Here is a 24,478-nt window from a genome sequence, read left to right as displayed (position 1 = left end):
TCAATGCTGGCTAATTTTGCACTGTCAGCTTGCACTATTGAAGTTGCGGAACACACATGTTAGTTTGTGGTTGAATTGAGATATTTTGTTTTTTAGCCAGTTTGTTAGGTGGACCGTGGGGTAATTCAAGCCAGCTATTATAAGGCACATGGGGATTCCAGGTTTATGAGTTTTGGGAATGCCATAGGCAATGGCAGGTGAAGGGTGTGGGTTGAAAAGGAATTTGTGGTCTTGTTCACTGAGTATGACACTAGATTTCACTGCATATTTCACAATTCTATTGTACCTGTCTGTGGGGTCCTTTTTGATGACACTGTACGAGTCACTGTTTAGTATGTCTATTACTTTCGTAGAGTAATCGCCCTTGTGCATTATTACAAACTGGTTCGTTTTGTCAGATTTTAGACACCAAACTTCATTGGTGTTCAGCCATTTGCCAAACTTGGAGAGGACAGAAGAGACTTTTTGGTGCATTGGATTAGGTTTCCTGGTTTCACTGTTGGTCATCACTTTTTGAAAAATTCCGGCTGCTGACATTCTGATGTTTTCTGAATCATGGGGTTTGTGCCAAAACAAGCTGCTTTTTCTGCTGCACATATGAGGTCGAGGGTGGGGGGAGCTTACTGTTTTGTAAATTAAACTTATCACCGTAGGCAAGTTCTTTGAATTCATTTGGGATCAAGAGATTCGACAGATTTATGATGATTTTTCCTTGTCCGCCATCGAGGTTGATCGTATTCTCACTCGGCCATGTTCCTCCAAGGTGGTGAAGTTTGTTGCGGAGACACCTCATTTTTTGGTTTTCCAAGATTTGCAGCATGTATATGATGTTATCCTTTACATGTTCCCACCTAGCAGGTGGTAGCGTAGTTTCCAGTCTTATTTCTTTGTTGTTCGCAAATTTCAGCGTGTTTGTCAGAAATGACGGCAGATAGCGCACGTTTTTGTGAATTATGAATGACGTTCTTCATTCTGTAACTGCTATCTTGTTATTTCTTTGTTGTTCGCGAATTTCAGCGTGTTTGTCAGAAATGACGGCAGATAGCGCACGTTTTTGTGAATTATGAATGACATTCTTCATTCTGTAACTGCTATCTTGCACTTTCCACTGGATGAACTTGGGAAAAACATTGCACCGTTTGCACGCTTTCAAGAATTTTACATCCAATCGGCACACAAATAACTTACGTTTGTTCCATTTGTATTCCCGTAATTCCTTCACACGCGAAGGTTCTGTATTCATAATTGGGAAAAAAAGAGATGCGGTAGTATATAAATACGGAGAAACTAGTACTCACTTTTATCCGCGAAGCTGTTTTTTCTTTTTCGATTAATTTACTGTTGCTTGGCGTGAATCTTTTGTTTGTAGTTCTCTGGCTGCCGCTAGGTGCGCTGTTGTTAACTGTGCGTTTGGGTCTGTGTCATCTGCTATTTCCGGGCGATAACTGTTGTAGTAGGGGAATCCAAGTGTGGTGCGCTTGTCTGCTATCTATGTTTAGCTCGTGCGGGAAGTGCATTATGGCGTGCGTTTCCTTGATTTTGGTGTCTACAAGCATGTGGGCAGTGTGTTTGACTTGAACCTTTTGAATTTTATGGCTATTGTATTTCATATGTTTAGCAAGACCAGTAGTGGGTTGACGCACGCCAAGCAACAGTACAGCAAGTTCCAACGGGAATGGTGGCAGTGGCCACTGGGAGAAAAATAAATAAAAAAAAACAAACTTCGCGGATAAAAGTGACTACTAGTTTCTCCGTATTTGTAAACTACCGCGTCTCTCTTTTCCCAATTATGAATATCAGTTTAACAACAGGCGGTTTGTTCTCTGATCGTAAGACAAGACAGCTTGACGGGGAATACTACTTCTTCCTGTCTGTCAAGGGAGGTGTTATGAATCCAACTTGTGCACTCCCTCCCCCCATTCAGTCATGCCTCTTCTCTCATTTCTTATGTAAATACCACAAACCGTGGCATAAGAAAATATCAAAGGACGCACATAAAACATCGGTGCTTGGTAGTGCAGGGGGCAAAACACAATCCTGCCTAGGTCACCAAAATATCTAGCTACGTGGCTGCCTAGGGCTAAATTAAAAGGGCTATAATCCTATAGAAGAAGAAGAAAAGACTAAAACATAAAACTTAAAAATGTAAAACTAAAAAGCGTACAAAAGTAAATGCCTAATTTCACTACTTACCTTGAACTTTGGATTTCTTTCCTTCTTTTTCTTCTTTGGTGTGAATTTGGGCAGCTGAATTTATAAATTCTTCAAGTACAGTGTATGGGGATATTGTCTGTTTTGAAGGAAGAGAGTTCACACTTTCTGGTAGATTTTGCGGAGGAGGTTTGGATTCTAACAATGGTTCCTCTGAAACTGGCAAATGCTGTAACACATTCAAAAATAAGTGTTCGTATGGAAACGGGGTCAAATTATCTACAGTCTGGGTACTACGAGAATATCTCGTACTGTTTCTATCCACCATTTTCTCATCAAGAGACACATCTTTACAGGCACCTAGAAACTGAGAATTTTGCAACTCTTCCGATTGTTGTGGGAAATCATTCTTCTGAACGGACGATTCACTTTCTAACTCTTCCTTCTCACTCAACACTTGGTGTTCTAAATCACTGTCCATCGTAGAAACTTTCTTTATTTCTGGGCAAGAGTTTGTTCTTCTCACTCGGGGAACCAGAATCGTAGAATCACTGGGACTGCTGCTCATGCTTAAATTTTCCAGTAAGTTGGGTGGGGGACCACACTGGCTGTAATATCGAAAACGACTAAATCTCTTGGCAAAATCTAACATTGACTGACTATTTGGCATATGCAGTCCTCCAGATAAACATGTGGAACCACCTTCTTGTTCACATTCTTCATAGTCTTCATGTTCTTCGCTTGTTGGATGAGTCTCATGTAGAACACTGTCACAATGCCGTTGTATAATTGTGGCCTGAAGACAAAATGACAAGAACAATAATGTAAGAAGTAGAAGTTTATAGATTTTTCATTTTTCACTTCCTAGATAGCCTTGTAATGATTTCAGCCTACTAAAGCCTCACACATGTCGTGACAGTAGAAACATGCAAACTATACACCACAGATGATATGCATGTAATTTTCAACTTTATCGCATAATGCAGTTTTTTTTTAAAGGCTCAATTTTAAATATTATTCCTAATTTAACTTCAACATACCGTATTTACGCGTGTATAATGCGCACTTTTTTCCAAAATTTTTGCCCTTCAAAACTGTGGTGCGTATTATACACGGAATAATTCGGACAGCTAAAATTAAATCACGCATTTTTTTTCACTATGTCACTGCGTATAACGTATATATCGACAGATTGCCTTTCTTTAGCAATAATAATTTTAAAAAAATAACTTTTTAATGCGAAATGGCCGTTTTCCATGAGTTGTCACTTAGTAATGGAAAGTTTTGCGACATCGAGAAAAGCAGCACCCGTTCTGGCGGCATTCAAGCACGCACCTCCCGTCACACGGGAGACGTATCAAGCGGTATTTTTCGCGGGAGAAATAACTTCCACAAAAATTGTTTTCGCCTTTTCGGGCGAAAAATACGTTTTTTGCACTCATTCCCTTCAGAAGCACTCTACCGCTCGCAAGTGGGTCTGATCTAAAAATAAACACCAGACCACGCTTCAGTTATATCCAATAGCACTTGACCTCTGCCCTCCCCTCCCCCAAGCGTACCAATGTTACCCGCAGCCGACGGCTGCTACCCAACATGCCAGGCTTGTTTTGCCATTGTGATTTCGTTTGCTCTTGGATACATGAGAAGAGACCGAATATGCTTGGATGTTATTTTAAATAGACTTTGTAGCGTACAACTTCCGGTAATCGCTTTCATTCAAAACGTATTCTTTGTTCCCTGTAACACTTCCTAAAGAAGTGAAACTGTTATAGATAATCAAAGCCACATAGGCCACCTAAAGATCGTCAACACTCTTAATGCATTTTCATCCAGGTTTCCACAAAAGTTCACTTCGATCTTACTTGCATCATAACTCCCGTTTACCACTTTCTACATTTTCATGACTGTGCCGATGTCCTAATATTTGCCAAAAGTGTTCCGTTGGCAGAGTGACTTCTCCCTCTTTTCTTCTCAGCAAACGTTTAAGGGGGGGGGGCAATGCCGATTGTCTTCTTGCTCGTGTGTGCACACAGGCTGATTACAGGCAAGGGTGGAAGTGGACCGCTCTTTCTTTCCTTTGACTTCTAAAATGGTCAACCAGTTCTGGATGCATTCTTGAAAACGAACAAAAACCATAGGACAAGTATAAAAAAAATGCCCCCCTACCCAGCTTTCTCCGCCACTGGTCTGCACGGCAATGTAATAATTGCAGAATTCAGGTCCTATTTTTTTCTTTTTTTAATGCTATTGTATTGAAATATTGCCCGTATTATTGTCTGTTGCAAGGTAAAATATAAAGAAAGGGTTTATTCTTTCTTCTTCACACAGCTGATAAAAAGTTCAGCCTTCGACAGTTGCGTTATCTTAAATACGGAGGATTTTCCCTGACCACCTGTTGCTCGAACTTCCAGCCGGTCGCCTTGTTTTTACGCTGCAACTGGCGCCAGTGTTTTGTCTAGCGTCTGCGAAGTTGTCGCTTGTGGATAACAGCAATGACTCATCCAGCGCGAAGGCAAGTCATTGTTTTGTATCTCGCAAAGCTGTTTTGATTTGACGATAACGAAATTCGATCTTCAGAAAGAAAAAGAAGAGTTAAAACAACTTCGTGTTCTGCACCTTTATCTTCAGAACCTCAATGTGTAAGCTGCGAACGATTTTTAAAAAAAATGCTCAATGTATAAGCTGACACCGATTATCGTCGATTAACGTGAGAGTAAATAAAGATCTCCCATTTTGATATCTGAAAATGCGCAGGTTTCATAAAGCTTGTTTTGAGTTCATTTTATGCTTTTGGGCTAATCGGGACTAAATATACAGTTTCACTTTAGTGAAATCTAATTCCAAACCAAAATGATTATCGAGTGCGACACTGTTCAATGTGTCTTAGAATACGCATTGGGTGCAAATAGATTGCAAGTTGCCCGTTTAATTTTTCACGCTGGCTTACAATGCAAGTCGAGGAAGAGGAAGGACTGCTCCCTGGAATGGGGGAGGGGGTGAATTAGAAGTTGGTCGAAGGAAGGAAAACGTGACATTTTTACGACGTATTTTACACAGCCGAACCAAAACGAAATTTACAGCCCCTTTTTTTGTGCCTAGAAAGGTGAGATCTTCCGAGATATCGTATCTTACCAGTTCATCTTGTAACAGACAATGCTCTAGTAGACCCGTATTAAATCCAACATTCATCCTGCCCGATTATCTCCAAATAATCGTTTTTGGTGCAAATTCCAATAACAACCCCTTCGAAATAACTACCTTTTTCCTGGGAACTATGAAAGGTCGTTGTATCGAGAGTTGACTGTAACAAATATGAAGGTAAAATAATTACGTCAACACTTACAAATAGAAATAATTACTGTATATTTACTGCGCTATTGCGGCTTGACTCACGTAAATAAATAAATAAAGTTTACACTTAATTTCGTCATTCACTCCCAGTTACTAATACAAGCAGTCTGAAATGTCCTCACTTCCATCCATCTTGTTCGATATTCCCGTTACCTTAAAACTTTTGATCATCATTTCAAGGGAGATGGAGTTCCATGCCTCACGAACCCATTCACAAACAATCGGCAGCGACGCACGTTTCACCCATAGGTTTCACCCTCCCGCTTGATGCGAGTTCATGCTGCCTTGATGTCATCCATCTATTGTAAGCATCACGCACTGCGACCTTGAACGGGTGGTTGATAACTTTGCTCCCTCCTCTCCTATGAAAAGCCCAACATCTGGAAGTTCAAGGTCGCGTGGTGAATGCCAGCTACGAAAGCAAGGAAAAGATCGTTTTTATGATCTACTGATCAATTTTAAATGAAATACGTAAATGTTAGTCCGACGCTAAGAAAGCCATTTCTGGAACCTGAATTGTACTGCGCATTATATAAGAGATATATTTTTTTGTTGCTTTTCCCCATCAAAAACGAGGGTGCGTATTATACACGCACGCGCATTATACACGCGTAAATACGGTAATTTTATCTAGCTGTACTTAACCTGATGATGCACAAATGAAAAATTTAGATGCAGTAACAATGAAGAGCCTACATCAACAATGACAATGGAGATATAGGAAACTTTTACTGATGCAAATAAAGTCCTGACATAAAATTTACCAATATGTATAACTAGGGCCTGGATAATTATGCACTTAAAAATACCTAAAATATGCACTACAAAGTTGCAAAATATGCAAATAAATATGCACTTTAGAAAAACACTTTACCTTATTTAAAGTTGTTTTTTTTCATTTACCACAAAATCCCTGCATGTAAACAGATATCTGTTCTTCTTTCAGTTCATACGATTTAGCATGTAATTAATGTAAAAGTTGCATAAATACAGAGAAACTAGTATTTACTTTATCAGCGAAACTGATTCTTTTCTTCCCATAACAGTGACCACTGCCACGATCCTCGGCAGTGGCCACTGAAATTAATAGAACAAAGAAAAAACAGTTTCGTGGATAAAGTGAGTATTAGTTTTTCTGTATTTATCTACTACCGTGTCTCTCATTTCCCAATTATGAATGAGTAAAAGTTGCAGTTCTGAATTCTTCCACACACTCTTGTTTACTTTACATTGCTGTATTTAAAAAAAAGCAATCTTTACATATCATGATTGCTCTTCATTACAACATGATATGTCAAATTTTCAATCATGTTTTAGGCAAGAATATCTTTATACTCAGAAAAAGACTCTCTCTACTTCACAAGATTCAATGGTAAATATTTTAAGGCAACGGTATCTGACATGTCAAGTTCGTGACAGAATAAATAGTGTGTTATTTTATTAAGAAGACAATACACCCAACACACACGTAAAATACAATTTTAGTAGTGGATGTTCGCTCTAAAATATACATGAAGTTTATATATATGATTCATATGTGCATTTGGATATGCAATAGGCATTTATAAAAAAATGTTGAAATATGCATTTGCATATGCAGTATGCAAAATGCATAACTATCCAGGTCCTACTCATAACCAATATTCTACCAATCCAATAAAAAATTGTAAATGTTCCATGAAGAACCTGAATGGTTCATTCACACCAATAACTAATGTACATAACCAGATGAGAGTAAAAACTATGCCTTGGGGGAAAAAACAGCACAACAAGGAAAGACTGATATGAAAATTGTGCCAATATCAATGAAAAAAAAAACAACACAATATTCTACCAATCTGGTACAGAACTCCAAATGTATCATCAGAGACTGTCTAATGAATTAACTTCTTAATAATAAATATTTAACTAGATGACTGCAATTAAGTTTTGTCTTTACGGTCTCCCTGATGACATAATGATAATGTAGTCTCCCTGTAATCAAGAGGTTATGAGTTCAATACCTGGTGCAGGTCCATAATGGTTCAGATACTACTTTAAACTGTAGATCCAGTCCTAATTAGTCTATCTGTGCATAAAGTGAACTTATAACAAAAACTCAAACCTAATGTTTGATTTTCTTTTGAAATTATAATGCATAATTAGATAATCACTTTACAAAAGAACGGCATACTTCTACTCACAAAAATAGTAACAAAATAACATAATAATTTACCAATATCCTGGTACAACAGTAAGTCTACGGTAACAATCACCATTAATCTCTCCCTAGACTTTTATGTGGCAGAATATTGCACTAATTTACAAGTGATTCATAGAAATATTTGGGTCAGTAAAATTATCAGCAATTCTACTGATAAGCTGATACAAACTGAGTACTGATTCATCTGTCCTATCTCTAGCATTTGCATTCATACACATTTCAATAAAGCAGTTATTGTTACCACAAGACTTCAAATGGCAGTCTACCTCACCTGTTCTCCCTGCTTCACAATCTCCAACACTTCTTGATCTTCTGGTGTGTGATACTGATCAGCAGCTTGGTCCATTTCCAAAGGCAAACCATTCAACACGTGAGCATTTATACCTTCTTTCTTTTCGTCTGTGCTCTGGAATTCCTCCTGGAAATCGACAGGCACCGGACTCCCACGAGAACTGCTAGTCAGACTATTTGGAATATGCAAAGGGCTTAGCATCTTGGACTGGCCAACCTTATCGTTAGCAAGCGATGGAGATTCTGATATTTGAATCCGTTCCAAGCAAACTCTCTGCAGCTTCTGCGAAAACAGAGAATCTCTTCTTTCCAAACATGGCACGGACTCCCTTCTGTCCCCACCTTCTGGGAATCGAAAGGGCGATGCTTCCTTCTTCATCGGGGATGAGGGCTGCGACTGGGAAGGCGTTGATGTTCCAGATACTGGCCATTTGTTATTCAGAGCACGAGCTACACTAGAATTTATAGGAAGGTGTCTGGCAGTTAGGTGTTTGGCATCCTGAAAGAAAAGTGTCATCAGTCACTAAAATTAAAAAGAAATAAATCATGCATATTTCTTATACATACAGCTTCAGTCAGAAGCTGGTAATAGAGTACATGCAAATTACAGGAGGACCAATATGATTTTGTACTGATACGACACAAATGGCAAATGGGTTTTATATATGCAACTGCTTGTTGGAAATTTATTTTACGAACTCTGAGTACATGAATAATTTTTATATACTCCTAAAAACAAATAGGAAATTACCCAACGATGCATTCAATCACAGATTATTTATTGAAATACTGCATTAGTAACGTTATCATTAAAGACATGCATATTTACTGTTTGACAGAAAAACTAAAAATGTGTCCCTAGCTATCATACTTACAATAAAATGGCATTATGTAAAGCATGGTAAATGCCTCGTGTCAACATAACTTGCATAAAGCAAAAAATAAAATAAAAATTAAAAAATCATGTAGTTCTGACAATATTATTTTTGCACACAATATTTCAACTGTATCAGTCAACATCAGATGAGTGTTAAATTGTGCACACTTGTTTCATTCTCACCTGGTGATGAGTCTGACTCAAAATATTGTGTACAAAAATTATGTACATGTCAAAATTACAAAACATGCGCACACACACACGCGCGCACGCACGCACACGCGCGCGCCCACACACACACACACACACACACACACACACACACACACACACACACACACACACACACACACACACACACACACACACACACACACACACACACACACACACACACACACACACACACACACACACACACACACACACACACACACACACACACACACACACACACACACACACACACACACACACACACACACACACACACACACACACACACACACACACACACACACACACACACACACACACACACACACACACACACACACACACACACACACACACACACACACACACACACACACACACACACACACACACACACACACACACACACACACACACACACACACACACACACACACACACACACACACACACACACACACACACACACACACACACAGAGATGCAGAAATCCTGTAAACATATTTTTCTTGGAGAAATATAAAAGCACAATACACAATAAAAGATGGGCACCCTGGAAAACAGAAGTTTATCCTATGCAAGTGTACAACTTGAAATGCTGCTGCAAGATCCATTATGAGTATACACAAGATATACATTTGTCAGTGATTATAACATAAACCTCTCAGTGACATCCTGCAATTACTGCCACCACATGGACAATTTCTCTGTTGTTTCAATATATGGGAAGCATGTAACAGTATCTTCCTTATTGTTCAACGAACAATAAAAACAACACGTATAGAAAAAAAGCAGACATAAAAAAACTAAATACCTTTATTGGTGTTGTTTCAGGTGTTGCCTCTACAGCAGCTTCTGGTGGAGACGTGTTTTGTTGAAGAAGCGGTGATATAACCCCAAAAGTCTGAAATGCCAAGATATTTTTACATGTTAGGTTTCATTACTTGGTACATATATATAATATTATTATGGATAAAAGCAAGGAGGGCCAAAAGGGCTAAGTAAAAATCAAAGAAGGTAAAAGGAAACACTCACCGGACAGTAGAAAAATTCAAAATTTTCGCTAATTTCATAGCATCATCGGTGTGAGGAGAAATAGACGGAACCGGAATAAAACATCATACTCTCAAATATATGAAATGCTACTACATAAACAATATATTTATGGAGTCTTATTAATCATGTAGATATAAAAAATAATATATATCCATTCTTGTGTTCTTGTAAGTGACACAGATAGGAACTAAAACTAATTCCTAAATATAAAATACCTAAGAAAATTAGCATTCACATGAAAGATGAACACTTCCACAAGAACACCCACCACTCAGAAACTCATATTACATGAAGAGCATGCATGCAACACTTTCTTTTACCCAGCTTTGACATTTAAAATAAACATCTATTCCACGCACTGTTTCATTCACAAAGCACCTCCCATCTTACTCACCTGGGAATTCGGTGTTTGTGGAACAGAGGTTGATTCTGGTGGTGGGGTAGAGAACTCACTATGCAAACTTGGGCTCCAAAGCTCCAAATCAATTGGCATTTGACTGACTGGTGGGTCAGCCCCAACTATTTGATTGGATTTCAATTGGAAGAAGGAAGGATCTACAGCAAAACAGAAAAGTGTCTTACATATACTTATTTTCACAACACTTTGCAATTTTTTACTACTACATTAACGGACAATGGCAATGAAAGGATGATAATGAAGTAGATGAAGGCGGCACACAAATGCCTCACCTGACTCTGGAATCAATGATCTGTTGTTTTAAGTCACAAAACAAGCATCTGACTTCATAAGTAATGGATCATTAATTTGTGTCAAAGGTGATTATAAATACAGATTAAAATTAACCCACCTTGGTAGCATCACATGTTGAATCAACACTTCATTAATACTCCCCAGTGACAATAGAGGGAGAAACAGTTTCACAAACTTAGGGTTGGCTTGAAAAAAGTTATTTTATGTTGCCTTGCTGCCACTTTCGGCAAACTGCAACAATGGCTATGAATGGTGATATGATGAGATGGGACAATATAACACAATTCCTACAGTGTATTATCCAGGCAGCAGGTCCCGGCACCAGAGCCTCATTAATCTGCAAAAGGCAGGCTCAAGCTTAGGAAAGCAATTTCATGAGCACAAATTTAATCCATACTATTTACATAGGATCTCCAAGATATGTTGGCAAAAGTAACTGTCCCTTTAGAGATGGCCAATTTAAATATCCTACCCAATGTAGTTTTTAAGTCTAGATATCATGTGAAATTCTTTAGAAATGGAAGATTTTAAATCATTCCCACAGAATTCAAGAATATTGCTGAGCTTGCACATTGGTGAAATGTTCAGATATTGAAACTGATATTGCCTCAGCCATCATATTACAAGAGGCAACATCTGAGGAAGCAGTTCAGCGCAACTCCTCTACCTACTGCTATTAAAGTTTTACTTAAAATATGCAATTTTCATAATATACAGAATGTCCTTCTCAGAGCTCTATTTTGTTGCTATGGGCAATATAATGTGTTTACAGCTGAACTAGAAAGTAGAGATGAGGCAAATTAATCAGTACTCTACTTGTACGGGCTGATATAGGTATATTGGTGCATCAGTTCATTGGTGATGTTTATACTGACTTTCTATATGTACATATAGTCGAGTCTTGGAATGGAGCCAAGACTTTAATTATTAAAAAAATGGGCTTGAATGGAACAACCTAGGAAAAATCTGAAGAGGCAAAATAAACAATTACAGTATGTGAAAAATGTAATAAACGGTATTATAATGAATATTGTACTAACAATGCTCAGTACAGTAGTTACAAGATGTTATGGAAAAAATAGTTAAAGAATACTGCAATTACACTTTAAAGAAATTGTCATGTGTCTTCTACTTCAGAACATTGTATAGTTTCCGTTCACAAACCCACTTATCAGAAGAAAACTAGGATTTTTTTTTTGTCTCGGATTATCAAGATGCTAATGTAGTCTATAATTTAGTACTAAACTGTATTTATTAAAAGTATAACACAGTGAATACATGATGATGTTTTTTTTAAAGAAAATCCCATTAGTCTCTCCTAGTTATTTACATTTGTTTTCCTTTAGTACATTAAAATAAGGAGGTTTCTGGTGGAACATCCTCTATATGAATGGAATGTCCCCCTTACCTACTCTTTCGGTTTTCACACAGACGCAGTCATTCACTTACGTAATTCAGAGTTCACTATTGTGCATTCTCTATCACAAGCACATGACCTTAAAGCTATCTTATCCATTTATGAAGCAATACATACTTATTGTGATGCTCACACCCAAACTCTACATACCAGCAGCAGAACTGCTTCTCAAAGTAACAACAGTTTCTAGGGAGGACGATTCACACACACACACAACTCTTTTAAGAACATGTTTTCAACAGCAAAGATACATTCAATAAGCTCTACAGCAGTGCCGAATGTTATTTGCAACAACTTGGGTTATCAAAATTGACAAAATAATCACAAGGTTCAGAGTCAAATTGCCTGATAAAATGGGGTCAAAGGTGAATTCTAACGATTCAAGGAAGTGATGTTTATAAATAAGCTAGCCTGTTCAACATGGTACATATATATTTCACACATCAAGATGTATTTGGAAGTTACTAGTGTAACAACATCGAGTAAACACAAGATAAACAGCTTCAATCTTCTTTAGCAAAATCATTTACAGTTTTGCTTATATTTGTTTGTTCATCGATGTACATTGAGCAATTATCTTGGAACTGTATTGAAATTAATTTACAATGCAAAAAACATAAAATTCAGAAAGCAATTTAAAACTTATGCCTCACTGCTTTCTTGGCAACGTTAGGTGCCTATAGTAGAAGATAAAATATGAGTTTCACTGCACTCAAACAATACAATCCATGAAAGGGATTTTTTGTGAAATAAAGGAATAACTTGTATTGAATAATATTTAAGAACTCAGATTGTTTGTCTACTTCAGTTGTAACTGGCTTTTGAGTGCCTAAAACTGTAAAATGATAATAAATTGATTGTCTCTACATACAGCGAAACTTCAATTTTACATTTTCAGGGGACAAATGTAAAAAAACTTTAAATGCAGGAAAATTTATTCTGATTGGATTCCTATCACTTTTTTGCTATGCATTTTGCATCAGTTGGTAACAGCCAATCAGAATACACTGCAGTAGAGAGAAAATAAATATGCAACAACCAATGAGAATGCACACGGAAGGTGGCACTGTCAAAGATAAGGAAGTATTACTGGCTGAATCTCATACTGAGCATTTTTAAAAATGCCAAAGACAAGTTCATTAAATTGACTATAAATAAACAGGGACACTAAAAATACTGTCTTTTGAATGCCCAAAACTAATTGAATATGTGATTACGTTCCAATTTTTTTTTCATTAACTCAATGCTTGGCAGAAATTACATGTGGAATCCTGTAATTTGATTGGTGGACTTGTGACATCAGAAGTGTAGTTGGTGTACACATAAGGAAGTTGATGAAGAACAAAAGGGAGAGAGAGATAAAACAAGCCCTTTCCCAATTTTTGAACTGGCAAGATGAAAAAATTCTGAATAGGCTGAAACAGTACAGTCTGGGTTTGCGAACCTATCGCTAAGTATTCTACAAACAGTCTGGCTCTGTCTTAGCACCACTGAAGAGTTTCCGCTTTGAATTTGTGAGCCAGAGGGAAGGGAATAATCCCATCCCGATCAAGAACAAATTGTGTGGGTCAGTGTTGAACATCATCATAAATGATGAAATCTGCTAAGAGGAAGGAAAGTAAAAAGAGATCAAAAGAAGTGAAAACGTTTCCCCTTTCCCACAACTAACCCCCACCCTATCTTTCTCACGTTTTGGTGAATTATAAAGTGTATTACAAAGTAAACCATAAGAAAGCCACCTTAGTGTTTAGGGAAGTGTGTTCATTTCATGTTTACCTTCAGAACAATGACACATGCATGATAATGTAAGATGCAGTTGGAGTGTAGCTGGTTTTATAAATCTTTGGTATAAAGGCCTTATTATGACCTTCTACTTTCGTTCCTCCATTCCATATCAGTAGAGCCTGGATTTGTATGTAATTACATGTTCTATTCCTTTCTAGATACATACCTTGAACAGGAAAATGTCAACGAATTATAACATGATTTTGCAAAGTTTTGTGTTACATATTTGCCAGGATATTATATATTGTACATATTTGCTCATTTACTTTACATAAAACAACATATTTCAGTAATTTGTTCCTATCTTGATCTTTTACCCCGTGTTTTCGATCTCTGAAACATGAAGAAAATTTGTAATTCATGTGATGTGATATTTCCTAATCAGTGAGATGTTTAGTGCTTACACCTAAAATTGACTGCCAAGTCAACGGACAGGCTGAAAACAAAATGGGAACTGTATTTATCGAAAAATGCTGGAGTTTCCCTTCCCCACCCTCTTCTGGTTATATATTTTCGTTTCACTTTTAGGTTTAGCCAAAGCACCTAGAAACTTGGCATCGGTGGACAAGAAAGCTACTTTCCTGTACGTAGCGAGTTACACAATATGTTCCCTTGTAGAAAAGTTGCTATGTATTTTCATTAGATTGTCCTTTCTGTAGATGCTTCTTTTTACAATTTTCTTCGAAAGTTACAAAGAGCTCTTTTACATATTTAAATATTATACAATAATTTGCGATGTGAAAAGTAATTGAAGGGCTCGGGTGTAAAACATTGTAAGTGACATTTTGGATATTTTTGAGTTACAAAGTCAAATGTGCCATCCTTCAATTTTCGAGTGAAATTGCCATGTCCTACAGTTTGCATTGGACTCAGTGAAGCTTTCTGAAATTGGTAAACACAACACGAAAACAATTCATCTACAGTATAGCTTCTAATAACTTTTTTTCTTAATGAACTCAGAGATGACAAAAATGTAACTTACCATGTTTTACACCTGAGCCCTTCAATAAATAGTTCACAAAATTGGGTTCTTAAATGTGTGCACATTGCCGTGCTCTTTTAAGTTTATAAATTTGATACAAATTTTAATTTGAACAACTTATGTCCTTAAAATTAAGTTGAATATGTTCAAATAAAATTAATATCTAGCAGAATTCTTGAAATTGCTTAAATACTCGATTGTTATTAATATTACATATTCTTTGATACTACATATTTAGCTACATATCCTTTTGATAATACATATTTACGTACATATTTTATCAATTATTTATGTACGTATTTTATAGTTTGATATTACATAAAAATCTGGGGTCTACTTATCAGGGAAGGACAAATGAAAAAATCCTGTTATGATACAACAACAATTACGTCCTACACAGAGGATAAAGTTATTAACAATTTGTCAGCCTCCTGTTCACCTCATTTGGGTAGGATTCACAAAAGAAAGACAAGGAGAATTGCACAGTTTGCCAGGGTCAAAGGCCTCTGGATGTTACGACTTATTCCATGCAGGTGCACCAGGAGCTTTCTTGCTTGCTTCTGCGGTGAATCAGATGACACGAATACATCGGTTGCTCTGTGAAATATCACAGATTTTACCTTCAATACAAGTGTGTTTTTCCTCGAAAATTTTAAAGGATTTTGAAGGTAAGAACATATCTACCAGTATTCAGGATTTATAAGCCTTGTTCTTCAATATTTGGAGAAACTAGCCTAGAAAACTTACCATGAAATTTTGACACTACTTGCATTCAAAGGTTCTTGTACTCACCAAGGTTATAGGAATGATCTAAACTGCTTCTGGACCTAAATGAGGACGTAAGCTGTGGATAGGACTCTTCTCTTGAATGTTCCAATATATCAAATTTGGCACACTCGACCAGGACATCATGGTGTTCCATTTTCTTCCATCTATATTAAACAAAACAAGAAAGCACAATGCTTCAACATTATATGTTTGCATTCACTTACAATCACCCTCTCTACACACCAGTCTAATTGTACAGATTTCATAAGGCATCCAAATTGAGATGCAATTCCTTCTCAAGACACAATATATCTGTAATTAAGATAATTTTGCATATAATATCATCAGATCATGCATAGGCAGGTGAGCTGAGGTGCGTAAATTAATTGAACAGCAATCAATATTCAGGGTTGTGCAAAAGTATGTTGACAGTTGACATATGCCAAGCAGGCAAAAACTTTCAACCTATTTTTGCACCACCCTGAACATGAAACATACAAGCATTAATATAATAACTGGGCTAATACTAGTATTGAAATTTTGTGAGATAAAAACTTTCGCAGAGTCCAATTATCATGGAAATTATGCAAAATTTTAAGTTTTCTTTAATTTTTCACCAGTATTGTGTAAATAACAACACATTTTCTGATTATCCAGGGAAATGAGAAAAGATTGTGTGTGTGTCCAGTTTCACATATAAGCGAGTACCTGCTTCCAGTAAATAAACGTATATATTTTTACCATTTATATTGTAAATTTCTATTGAAACTGATTAAACAATATTTGGAAAATAAATAATTTGAGATCTTGCATATTTCCAGTTTCTTTGAGTACATAAAAAGAGAACAACATGCCTAGAAGTGCTAGTTTCTGCATCTTTGGAAGCTGTTACTAGAAGTGGGTGCATCTTCACTGTATCCAACATAGGCTGCAAGAAAAAGAGTGATAAATGTTTTATATATATTTTTAAAGGGTCAATTTCAGAACACAGCCACCATGATCAAACATTGTAAAAGCTAAAAATAGCCATTAAAACCTACAAGATGATACATGTTATAGTGTGCAGATTAATGTGAATTTTCTCTTAACATTTGAAATGAAACCTTTCTTGACAACTTCATTTGTTAATTTATGCACACACACACATGATATACACTGAATATGTAAACCAAATCAGATTTTCCTCTTTTTTGCTGTATTTAGAAATGATTTACTATGTTGTTTATGAATAGTAATATTAAAGCAATATTTATTGTGGAAGTTCCACTTGCCCACCTTACTGGTAATGCACATCCTTTATAGATTGGTTGTGTTTGTTTCTAAGTCCACTTTATGCACAGAAAGGCTAATTGGGACTGGACCTACAGTTTAAAGTCGGATCCAAATCACTACGTGCTTCCACCTGATATAGAACCCAGGGGCCCTTGATTCCATGTCATAGAAATCTACCAAGTATTGATTTGAAATATTCATAATTTCACATAATATAATTAATTAATCACAAAATCCATTTCTCCTCACATTGTTGCAAAAATAATGAACATTATGCATAAGAATACACATTACATTTTTACAGACTCCACAAGACACTCCTAAGTTTAATAACAAAAAAGACACAGTTTTAAAGCCACCTGCGACACTTATCACAGTTCTTAACAAGAAATGACAAGAAACTGCTACTAGTTTGGGAAAGAAAAATGTTAAGGCAAAAACTTTGGGCCACTACGAGAAAATGGTACATGGAGGATCAGGAATAATAGGGAGTCAGAGATACTTGACATTAACACTTGTAAGTGAGGTTACTTTGGGCAGGACATGTAGAAATGATGGGTACAGAGAGGTACATAACTTAAAGCTAACATTTTGCTGTATTCAAACTGGAAAAATGGGGGGGTCATTCCACGTCAATTCATCCAGGCCATGTCACCCACCATCCCCGATTTTGATGAAATTCGGTATGCTTATAGAACTTTTGATGCTGATTACAAAAATGACAACTTTTTAAAAATTGGTTAAGAGGTTCAGAAGTTACGCGCTTTTTAAGATCTCCGTGTACGCCACTTCCGGCTCCATTTTGAATGACACGCTTTAGGTTATAAACGATCGTATCTTCCCTCGGGTTTGACGTAGAAACTTCAAGTTTGTTTTCTTTTGTTCAGAATAGTATAATCTTTCATTTAAATAACGTTTCAGATGAATGCATCAGTAAACATGTATTTTTATATACAGTTTTATGTATTTTTTTAGAAAAATAAATGACTAACTTCAAGAGCGAATTTCATGCAATGCCCCCCCTTCAATTTCCCCCCAATTTTATATGTAGGTATCTCAGAGTGTGTACTAATGCCTGATTAAAAAATTGGGATGGGCGGTTCAGAGACAGGGTGATAAAAAAATCATTTGCATAAAATGACATTAAAAGTAAATCTTATTAAAAATGCTTATGTATTTAGCACAACGCCTGAAGTACAATATGTTTCAAGTTACAATATTCAAAATTTATGTTCACTAAGCATAGGCGTAACCTGGCTGGGGCAAAGGGAAGCTCTTGCCCTCTCCCAAGTTTATAGATTAATTTAAAATTTGCAAGTAATAATTACAGTGGAACCCCGATTTAAGTTCCTCGATTTTACATTTTCCTTAATTTTGCATTCAATCTTGATGGTCTGGTTAGAAATTTTCCAAGATTTTATATTTTCCCGCGTATTAAGTATTTTCATCTTGGTCTCCTGGATAACGTAAAATTGAGGTTCCACTGTATCTAAGTTAGTTTCAACAGTCTTCATTTTTTAAAATTTTATATATTATATAATTATATATATAATTATTATTAACATTCCCAAGTTTAGCAAATTTATCTTCGAGAACATTCTTTTTGTGCATTTTATCTCAATATGGAAGTTCTTTTTTGGCTACTCTTCATGGGGATACATAATATGAAGTAAGAATTAATACTACACATTTGTGCTGATTGAAGTTTTTTCAAATGGAGCTTTTTCGCCACATACCACAGAAAATATCCTTCTGACGGGATGGTTGGAACAGTAAAAATACTTGTAAAGACTTCTATAGTATAAAGCAACAAGTACGGCAATTATGTAGAAATAGTATTCAAGGCATAAATTTCTTAGTAATCATCTAGGGTGAAATGACAACAACCCACAGTACAATTTGTCAGCGATTGCAAAGTACTACAACAGTACCAGGAAGTATGCACTATTTTGAACTTACAGGTTCCGTAAGTTACATTTTACAAGTAACTGAGTTAGAGTCAATCATTAAAAGAGTTACTCAGTTATTGTTACTGGTACTTTGAAAGTAACTGAGTTTCTTTTACAGTTACTGTAACAGTAACGTACTGTTAATGATCAATGATTTGTGTAAACGTTACACAAAATCAATGATCAAGAAGACTTCCATGTTTTACTTATGTTTCTAGTACATAATATGTATTCATATATTTACATTATTAATGCAAATAAATGATGGAAAACACAGTCAACTTTGCTTGAACGATTATAATTAAAAATAATTTGTATGCTGACCACGGTATTTTGAATATGGTGTCATTGATTCCACTTGCACCTATTTCTTTCTCCTCCATTCCAAGTTCAACAATATCCAAAGGTCCACTCCCTCGACAATGACTTTTTCCTAGCTGGACAACAACATTCCATACGAACGCAGCAGTCTACCAAAAACAATGGAGTTTTCACATACGATTAGAAATGAATTACAGTAAAGCGTGGATGTTCTAAATTTAGAATGCAACAAAGTATAGCTTCCTTGCCAGCAATTCCAAGTAAATCCTTTCACGTAGCATCCGGAGAATGTACATATTTTATTTTTATAGTCTGGAACAAAATTGTCCAATTTAGCTATTTCCCTACTGCAAAAAGTAACTCTGTTACCGTTGTTAACGTTACAGGTACTTACTTTTAAAAGTAGCTAGTTACAGTTAGAATTCCTAAATAAAAAGTAACTGTACTTGTAACTTTGTAACTAGTTACTTCGAAACACTAGTTGTTTAACAGTCAGAGCCAAAATAGTAAGTGCTCATGTGATATGTTTTGTATAACTGTATGATTTTACTTTTGTGAAGAAGTGGCTTTCAAATTCCAACAGTGAACAGTTATGTAGTAGCATGTGTGTGCGTGACTCAAACTTGTTTGTAGGATTGCTTCAAAAGTCCACCTGAAAATGGCGATGCAGCTATTAAATTCTTGCATCCACTTTGTCCATCAACTTCCCACTACTGGCCAAAAAGTATGCTGTGTCCAGTGGACATTAACAACACAAATGGATGGACATATGTATTTAGTGATAAGTCAAATACTTTAGTGTGTTTGAAATGGTCAAAATATCCATCTAAAATGTGAACGGCACAATTTATAGTACATGAAATTTTGGCAATGCATAGAGTACAATTTTTAGGTACTATCTTAATGGGTCACTTGGAAACTTTCTTCGGGTTGAGATAATCGCAAAGTTTTCCATCGCATAAAAATAGTGTCCAGGATTATTTGATAAATACATTTGAAAAATCACAATTATTACACTTTATTCGTTTGATCCTCAAGCGCCAGGAGGATCACAAAATATATTTAACTTATAAATTTTGGAGGGGGCAAGTACTTCCCTTTGCCCCAGCCAGGTTATGCCTATGCTTAGTGAACATAAATTTTGAATATTGTAAGTTGAAACATATTGTACTTCAGGCGTTGTGCTAAATACATAAGCATTTTTAATAAGATTTACTTTTAATGTCATTTTATGCAAATGATTTTTTTATCACCCTGTCTCTGAACCGCCCATCCCAATTTTTTAATCAGGCATTAGTACACACTCTGAGATACCTACATATAAAATTGGGGGGAAATTGAAGGGGGGGCATTGCATGAAATTCGCTCTTGAAGTTAGTCATTTATTTTTCTAAAAAAATACATAAAACTATATATAAAAATACATGTTTACTGATGCATTCATCTGAAACGTTATTTAAATGAAAGATTATACTATTCTGAACAAAAGAAAACAAACTTGAAGTTTCTACGTCAAACCCGAGGGAAGATACGATCGTTTATAACCTAAAGCGTGTCATTCAAAGTGGAGCCGGAAGTGGCGTACACGGAGATCTTAAAAAGCGTGTAACTTCTGAACCTCTTAACCAATTTTTAAAAAGTTGTCATTTTTGTAATCAGCATCAAAAGTTCTATAAGCATACCGAATTTCATCAAAATCGGGGATGGTGGGTGACATTTTCACAAAATTCTGGATGATTTGACATGGAATGACCCGGGGTATTTTATGAAGGAAAATGTATAAATCAGGCTTCTACTATTTCCTTGCTGTCAAACTTAAAAAAACACATACTTTTCAGTATTATTGAAGCTAAATATATCACTAAGCATCTTACTGTTTGACCATATGCACTTAGGTAATGAAACAGGTTCAGACCAGCCACATGAAATATCTCTTTTCTTTAATTGATATAAATTATATAAATTACCTTAACTGTGTGACTAAATATGCTCAAATTTTCTCGAAGCCCATATGCATGCCTCAGATATGATATAAAGTTACAAGGATACATTCCATACAATCTGTTAAACAGTGCATATAATCCTATCTGTAGATGTACATGATGCTCCTCAGGAACTTTGTTTGGGTTATTGTTTTTCCATGCAGCAAGACGACTGAAATGAAACAAAAACACTTGTATATGCTTTGTTGTTGTTGATTGTTCATTTTACATCAGTTTGGCTAATCACAATGATAAAGATGAATAGATAAAGGGACAATCAAAAATGCATAGGCTAGTGGGTCCAGGTGTCAAGAGCTTCGTTAGCCTGCAAAAATGCAGTTACTGGAGTGTATCACATGGAACAGAGATTGACTTTCGGGTGTGATGCATAATCTGGTTTTCAGATATTCAGACAGCAGACAGATTAACAAAAAAAATTCAGCCCTTGGTCACACCAACTGATGAAAATACAGGGTGTCCCAAAAAAGAAACCAACAATATTAGGCACAGTATTTCAGTTTGCCCCTCTTTTTTTCTTTTTCTTTTGAGGGAGGGGTACCTTGTACATTTATATGAAACATAACTTGAGATAAAAATGTTAATCTCTTAATTATTGACATAGAACATCTTTTCAGAGTATACTTTTTAATCTACAAATACATCGAGAATACAATTTTTAACAAAAGGTCACCCTACTTGTACATGTTACATAAGCTTCACAAGACCTGAATAAATACGGAGAAACTAGTACTCACTTTTATCCGCGAAGCTGTTTTTTCTTCTTTTTCGATTAATTTCAGTGGCCACTGCCACCATCCTCGTTGGATGCCACCAACGAGGATGGTGGCAGTGGCCACTGAAATTAATCGAAAAAGAAGAAAAAACAGCTTCGCGGATAAAAGTGAGTACTAGTTTCTCCGTATTTATATACTACCGCGTCTCTCTTTTCCCAATCATGAAGACCTGAATGTAAGCAAAACATCTACAGAAAATTCTCGTTATCAGATATTGAATAATATAAACTACATTTTAAGTTGTTTACATTCCCTGACTAATAAGTAAGGACACTGAAATTTTGTGAACACTTTGAACATGACATTACTTTAAAGTGTGCATAACTTTGTTTCGAGGCAAGTGGACGTGAGTTTTGACCATTTTTGGCTCCAATTTATTCACGAAGTTCCACGAAATACAAATCAAGATGCAAAATGAAACTAAAAGTGTCAAAGTTCACGAAATAACAACGAAAGTCAGTTATGAAAACCAAAAAAACATTAATTTACCTTCTTTCATAATAAACATTGGAATGTTATTTTGCTTGTGAAAGTTCAACATTTCATTACAGATGACAATGACTGCGTAAAGTAGTATTACATCATCCAAAGCTCGATGCCGCACAGTGCAAACGGTGTCTGTGATAAGTATTTAGCCTCTTTCTTCTCCGTTCGTTCATTTCTCCATTCCTGCAACTCAAACTATCTTGCTCCAACGTAATGCATAAATACGTTGCCGTCATGCAGAAATTAGTTTTCTGCTGTGAATGTTATGTTTTTGTAGCTAAAATGCAAATGTTACAGTAGGACTATTTCTTTTTTTAGCCAAAGTTTGCGGTCCATGAAGTTCCAATCGGAGGCCTACAGAAGGTTGTGTGTAGTCTGTCTCCATTACGCAACACACAAAAATACAAGTTTCAAGGATTTTCATGTCCGTGCTTCTTGTACATTTCTTCATAGTTTATTTGGCGAATTACAATGCCCAAAGTTATTTCAGTATTTGAATGTGCTCGAGTTTGAGGAAGAAGGATTCTGTGTCTCAGAAAAGTTAAAAAAAACACTCATGTGCCGATACTGCAATCAACAAATTGACTGGTCACGGCGAGATACATGCACACAAATGATGGTGTGTTACGAGAAAGAACATCAAAAGTTCTAAACAAAATTTCTACGCTGAAAGCGGCTGCTCTAAAAGGGCAATTTAAGATGTCAGGCAACAAGGCTTGTACAAAATTAAATGACTTGTTCCGCAAAGATCCAGGAAAGAAATTTTTTTAAAATGTTAATGTTCTATTTAGTATGCGGAATGTTGCAAGAAATATTGTCAATGAAGACTTGTACGACATTTGTAAGAATGTGCCTATTCTAAACGCATGTTCACAATTAGATTTTTTGAGAGGGTACAAAGCTTTTCAGGATATGGTAAAGAGTGATGTGAAAGAGTCAGGTGCACTAGCTGTGCAAGTGTTGTGGTTTCCTGTTAGTAATGTTGACTGTGAGCGTGCCTTTTCAGCTTATGGTATTATAATGACCAACCAGAGATACAATTTAAAACCATGCAATGCAGAGGTTATGTTAAGTGTACACTTTAACTGATAAAAGGTAGGTGCAGACTACTTAACTTTGACTTTTATTTACCGCTTTTCCAATGAAATGATCCTTTTTCACCGCTTTTATATACCGAAATTGTAACTTTTTAAATGCAAAATTCATGAATTTTATTTACCATAAATCAGTGTCCCTACTATTAAGATATTATTTTTCAAGTATTTAACAACTATAACTCTTCATATTAAAAAAATATAAAAAATATCAGCATGCAATGTTACTGGGACATTATCTCTTAAGCCACCAAAATTAACAGCACTTCTACAAGCAAGTTTCACAGAAGAAGTCATTAACTTACTTATGTCTAATAATAAATAACTAATAGGAATGTTTGTTAAAACACTAAAATCGCACACAAACAGCACGATAAAAAACACCTCGGAGTTCTTCCAAGTTTTCGACTCCTTCACGGAGCCATCTTCAGGGCTGGTCAAGGACGGACGGAGTGTCATTACACTGGCGTTACTTCCTGTGTTCGTCGGCAGATGTCGTTGCAATCTTGCAGTGTTGGTAAATCTTGTTGTGTTTGGAATATTGGTTGGAGGAGAAGGATTTTTGAGTTTTACTGTGTTGTACCAAGAAGAATAAAGATTTCCGCATAAATTGTCATTGAGATTATTTGTGTTTTTGATCATGTGTACCCCTTCCTTAACGTCCCGTTCTATTTTTCCTTTTGCATGTGCAATGAAGTAAAATGCAATCCTGTGGAAGTTGATGGTTGGTTTCTAGGTGGTCGGCGAAACGGTCTTTGATGGGTCTTTTGC

At 36.1% G+C, this 24,478-nt stretch overlaps 1 protein-coding gene across 2 annotated transcripts in view; it reads right to left on the bottom strand.

Moving 5' to 3' along the window:
* Nucleotides 1–24,478, bottom strand: part of Tsc1 (tuberous sclerosis 1 protein hamartin) — a 62,195-nt gene that overhangs the window by 22,909 nt on the left and 14,808 nt on the right. For both annotated transcript variants that reach the window (XM_083135567.1, XM_083135568.1), the window contains exons 6-12: nt 21,319–21,505; nt 16,664–16,737; nt 15,834–15,973; nt 10,540–10,700; nt 9,904–9,993; nt 7,977–8,495; nt 2,194–2,947 (exon numbers count right to left, since the gene is read on the bottom strand). In XM_083135567.1, coding sequence (XP_082991693.1) covers nt 2,194–2,947; nt 7,977–8,495; nt 9,904–9,993; nt 10,540–10,700; nt 15,834–15,973; nt 16,664–16,737; nt 21,319–21,505 — 1,925 coding nt within the window. The remainder of the gene's footprint in view (nt 1–2,193; nt 2,948–7,976; nt 8,496–9,903; nt 9,994–10,539; nt 10,701–15,833; nt 15,974–16,663; nt 16,738–21,318; nt 21,506–24,478) is intronic.

This window comes from Lepisma saccharinum, chromosome 14 (assembly GCF_977018435.1).
Source record: "Lepisma saccharinum chromosome 14, izLepSacc3.1, whole genome shotgun sequence".
In the NCBI taxonomy this organism is placed as follows: domain Eukaryota; kingdom Metazoa; phylum Arthropoda; class Insecta; order Zygentoma; family Lepismatidae; genus Lepisma; species Lepisma saccharinum.
The sequence above is the reverse complement of the archived record's forward strand: the minus strand, read 5'-3'. Positions and strand labels throughout refer to the sequence as shown.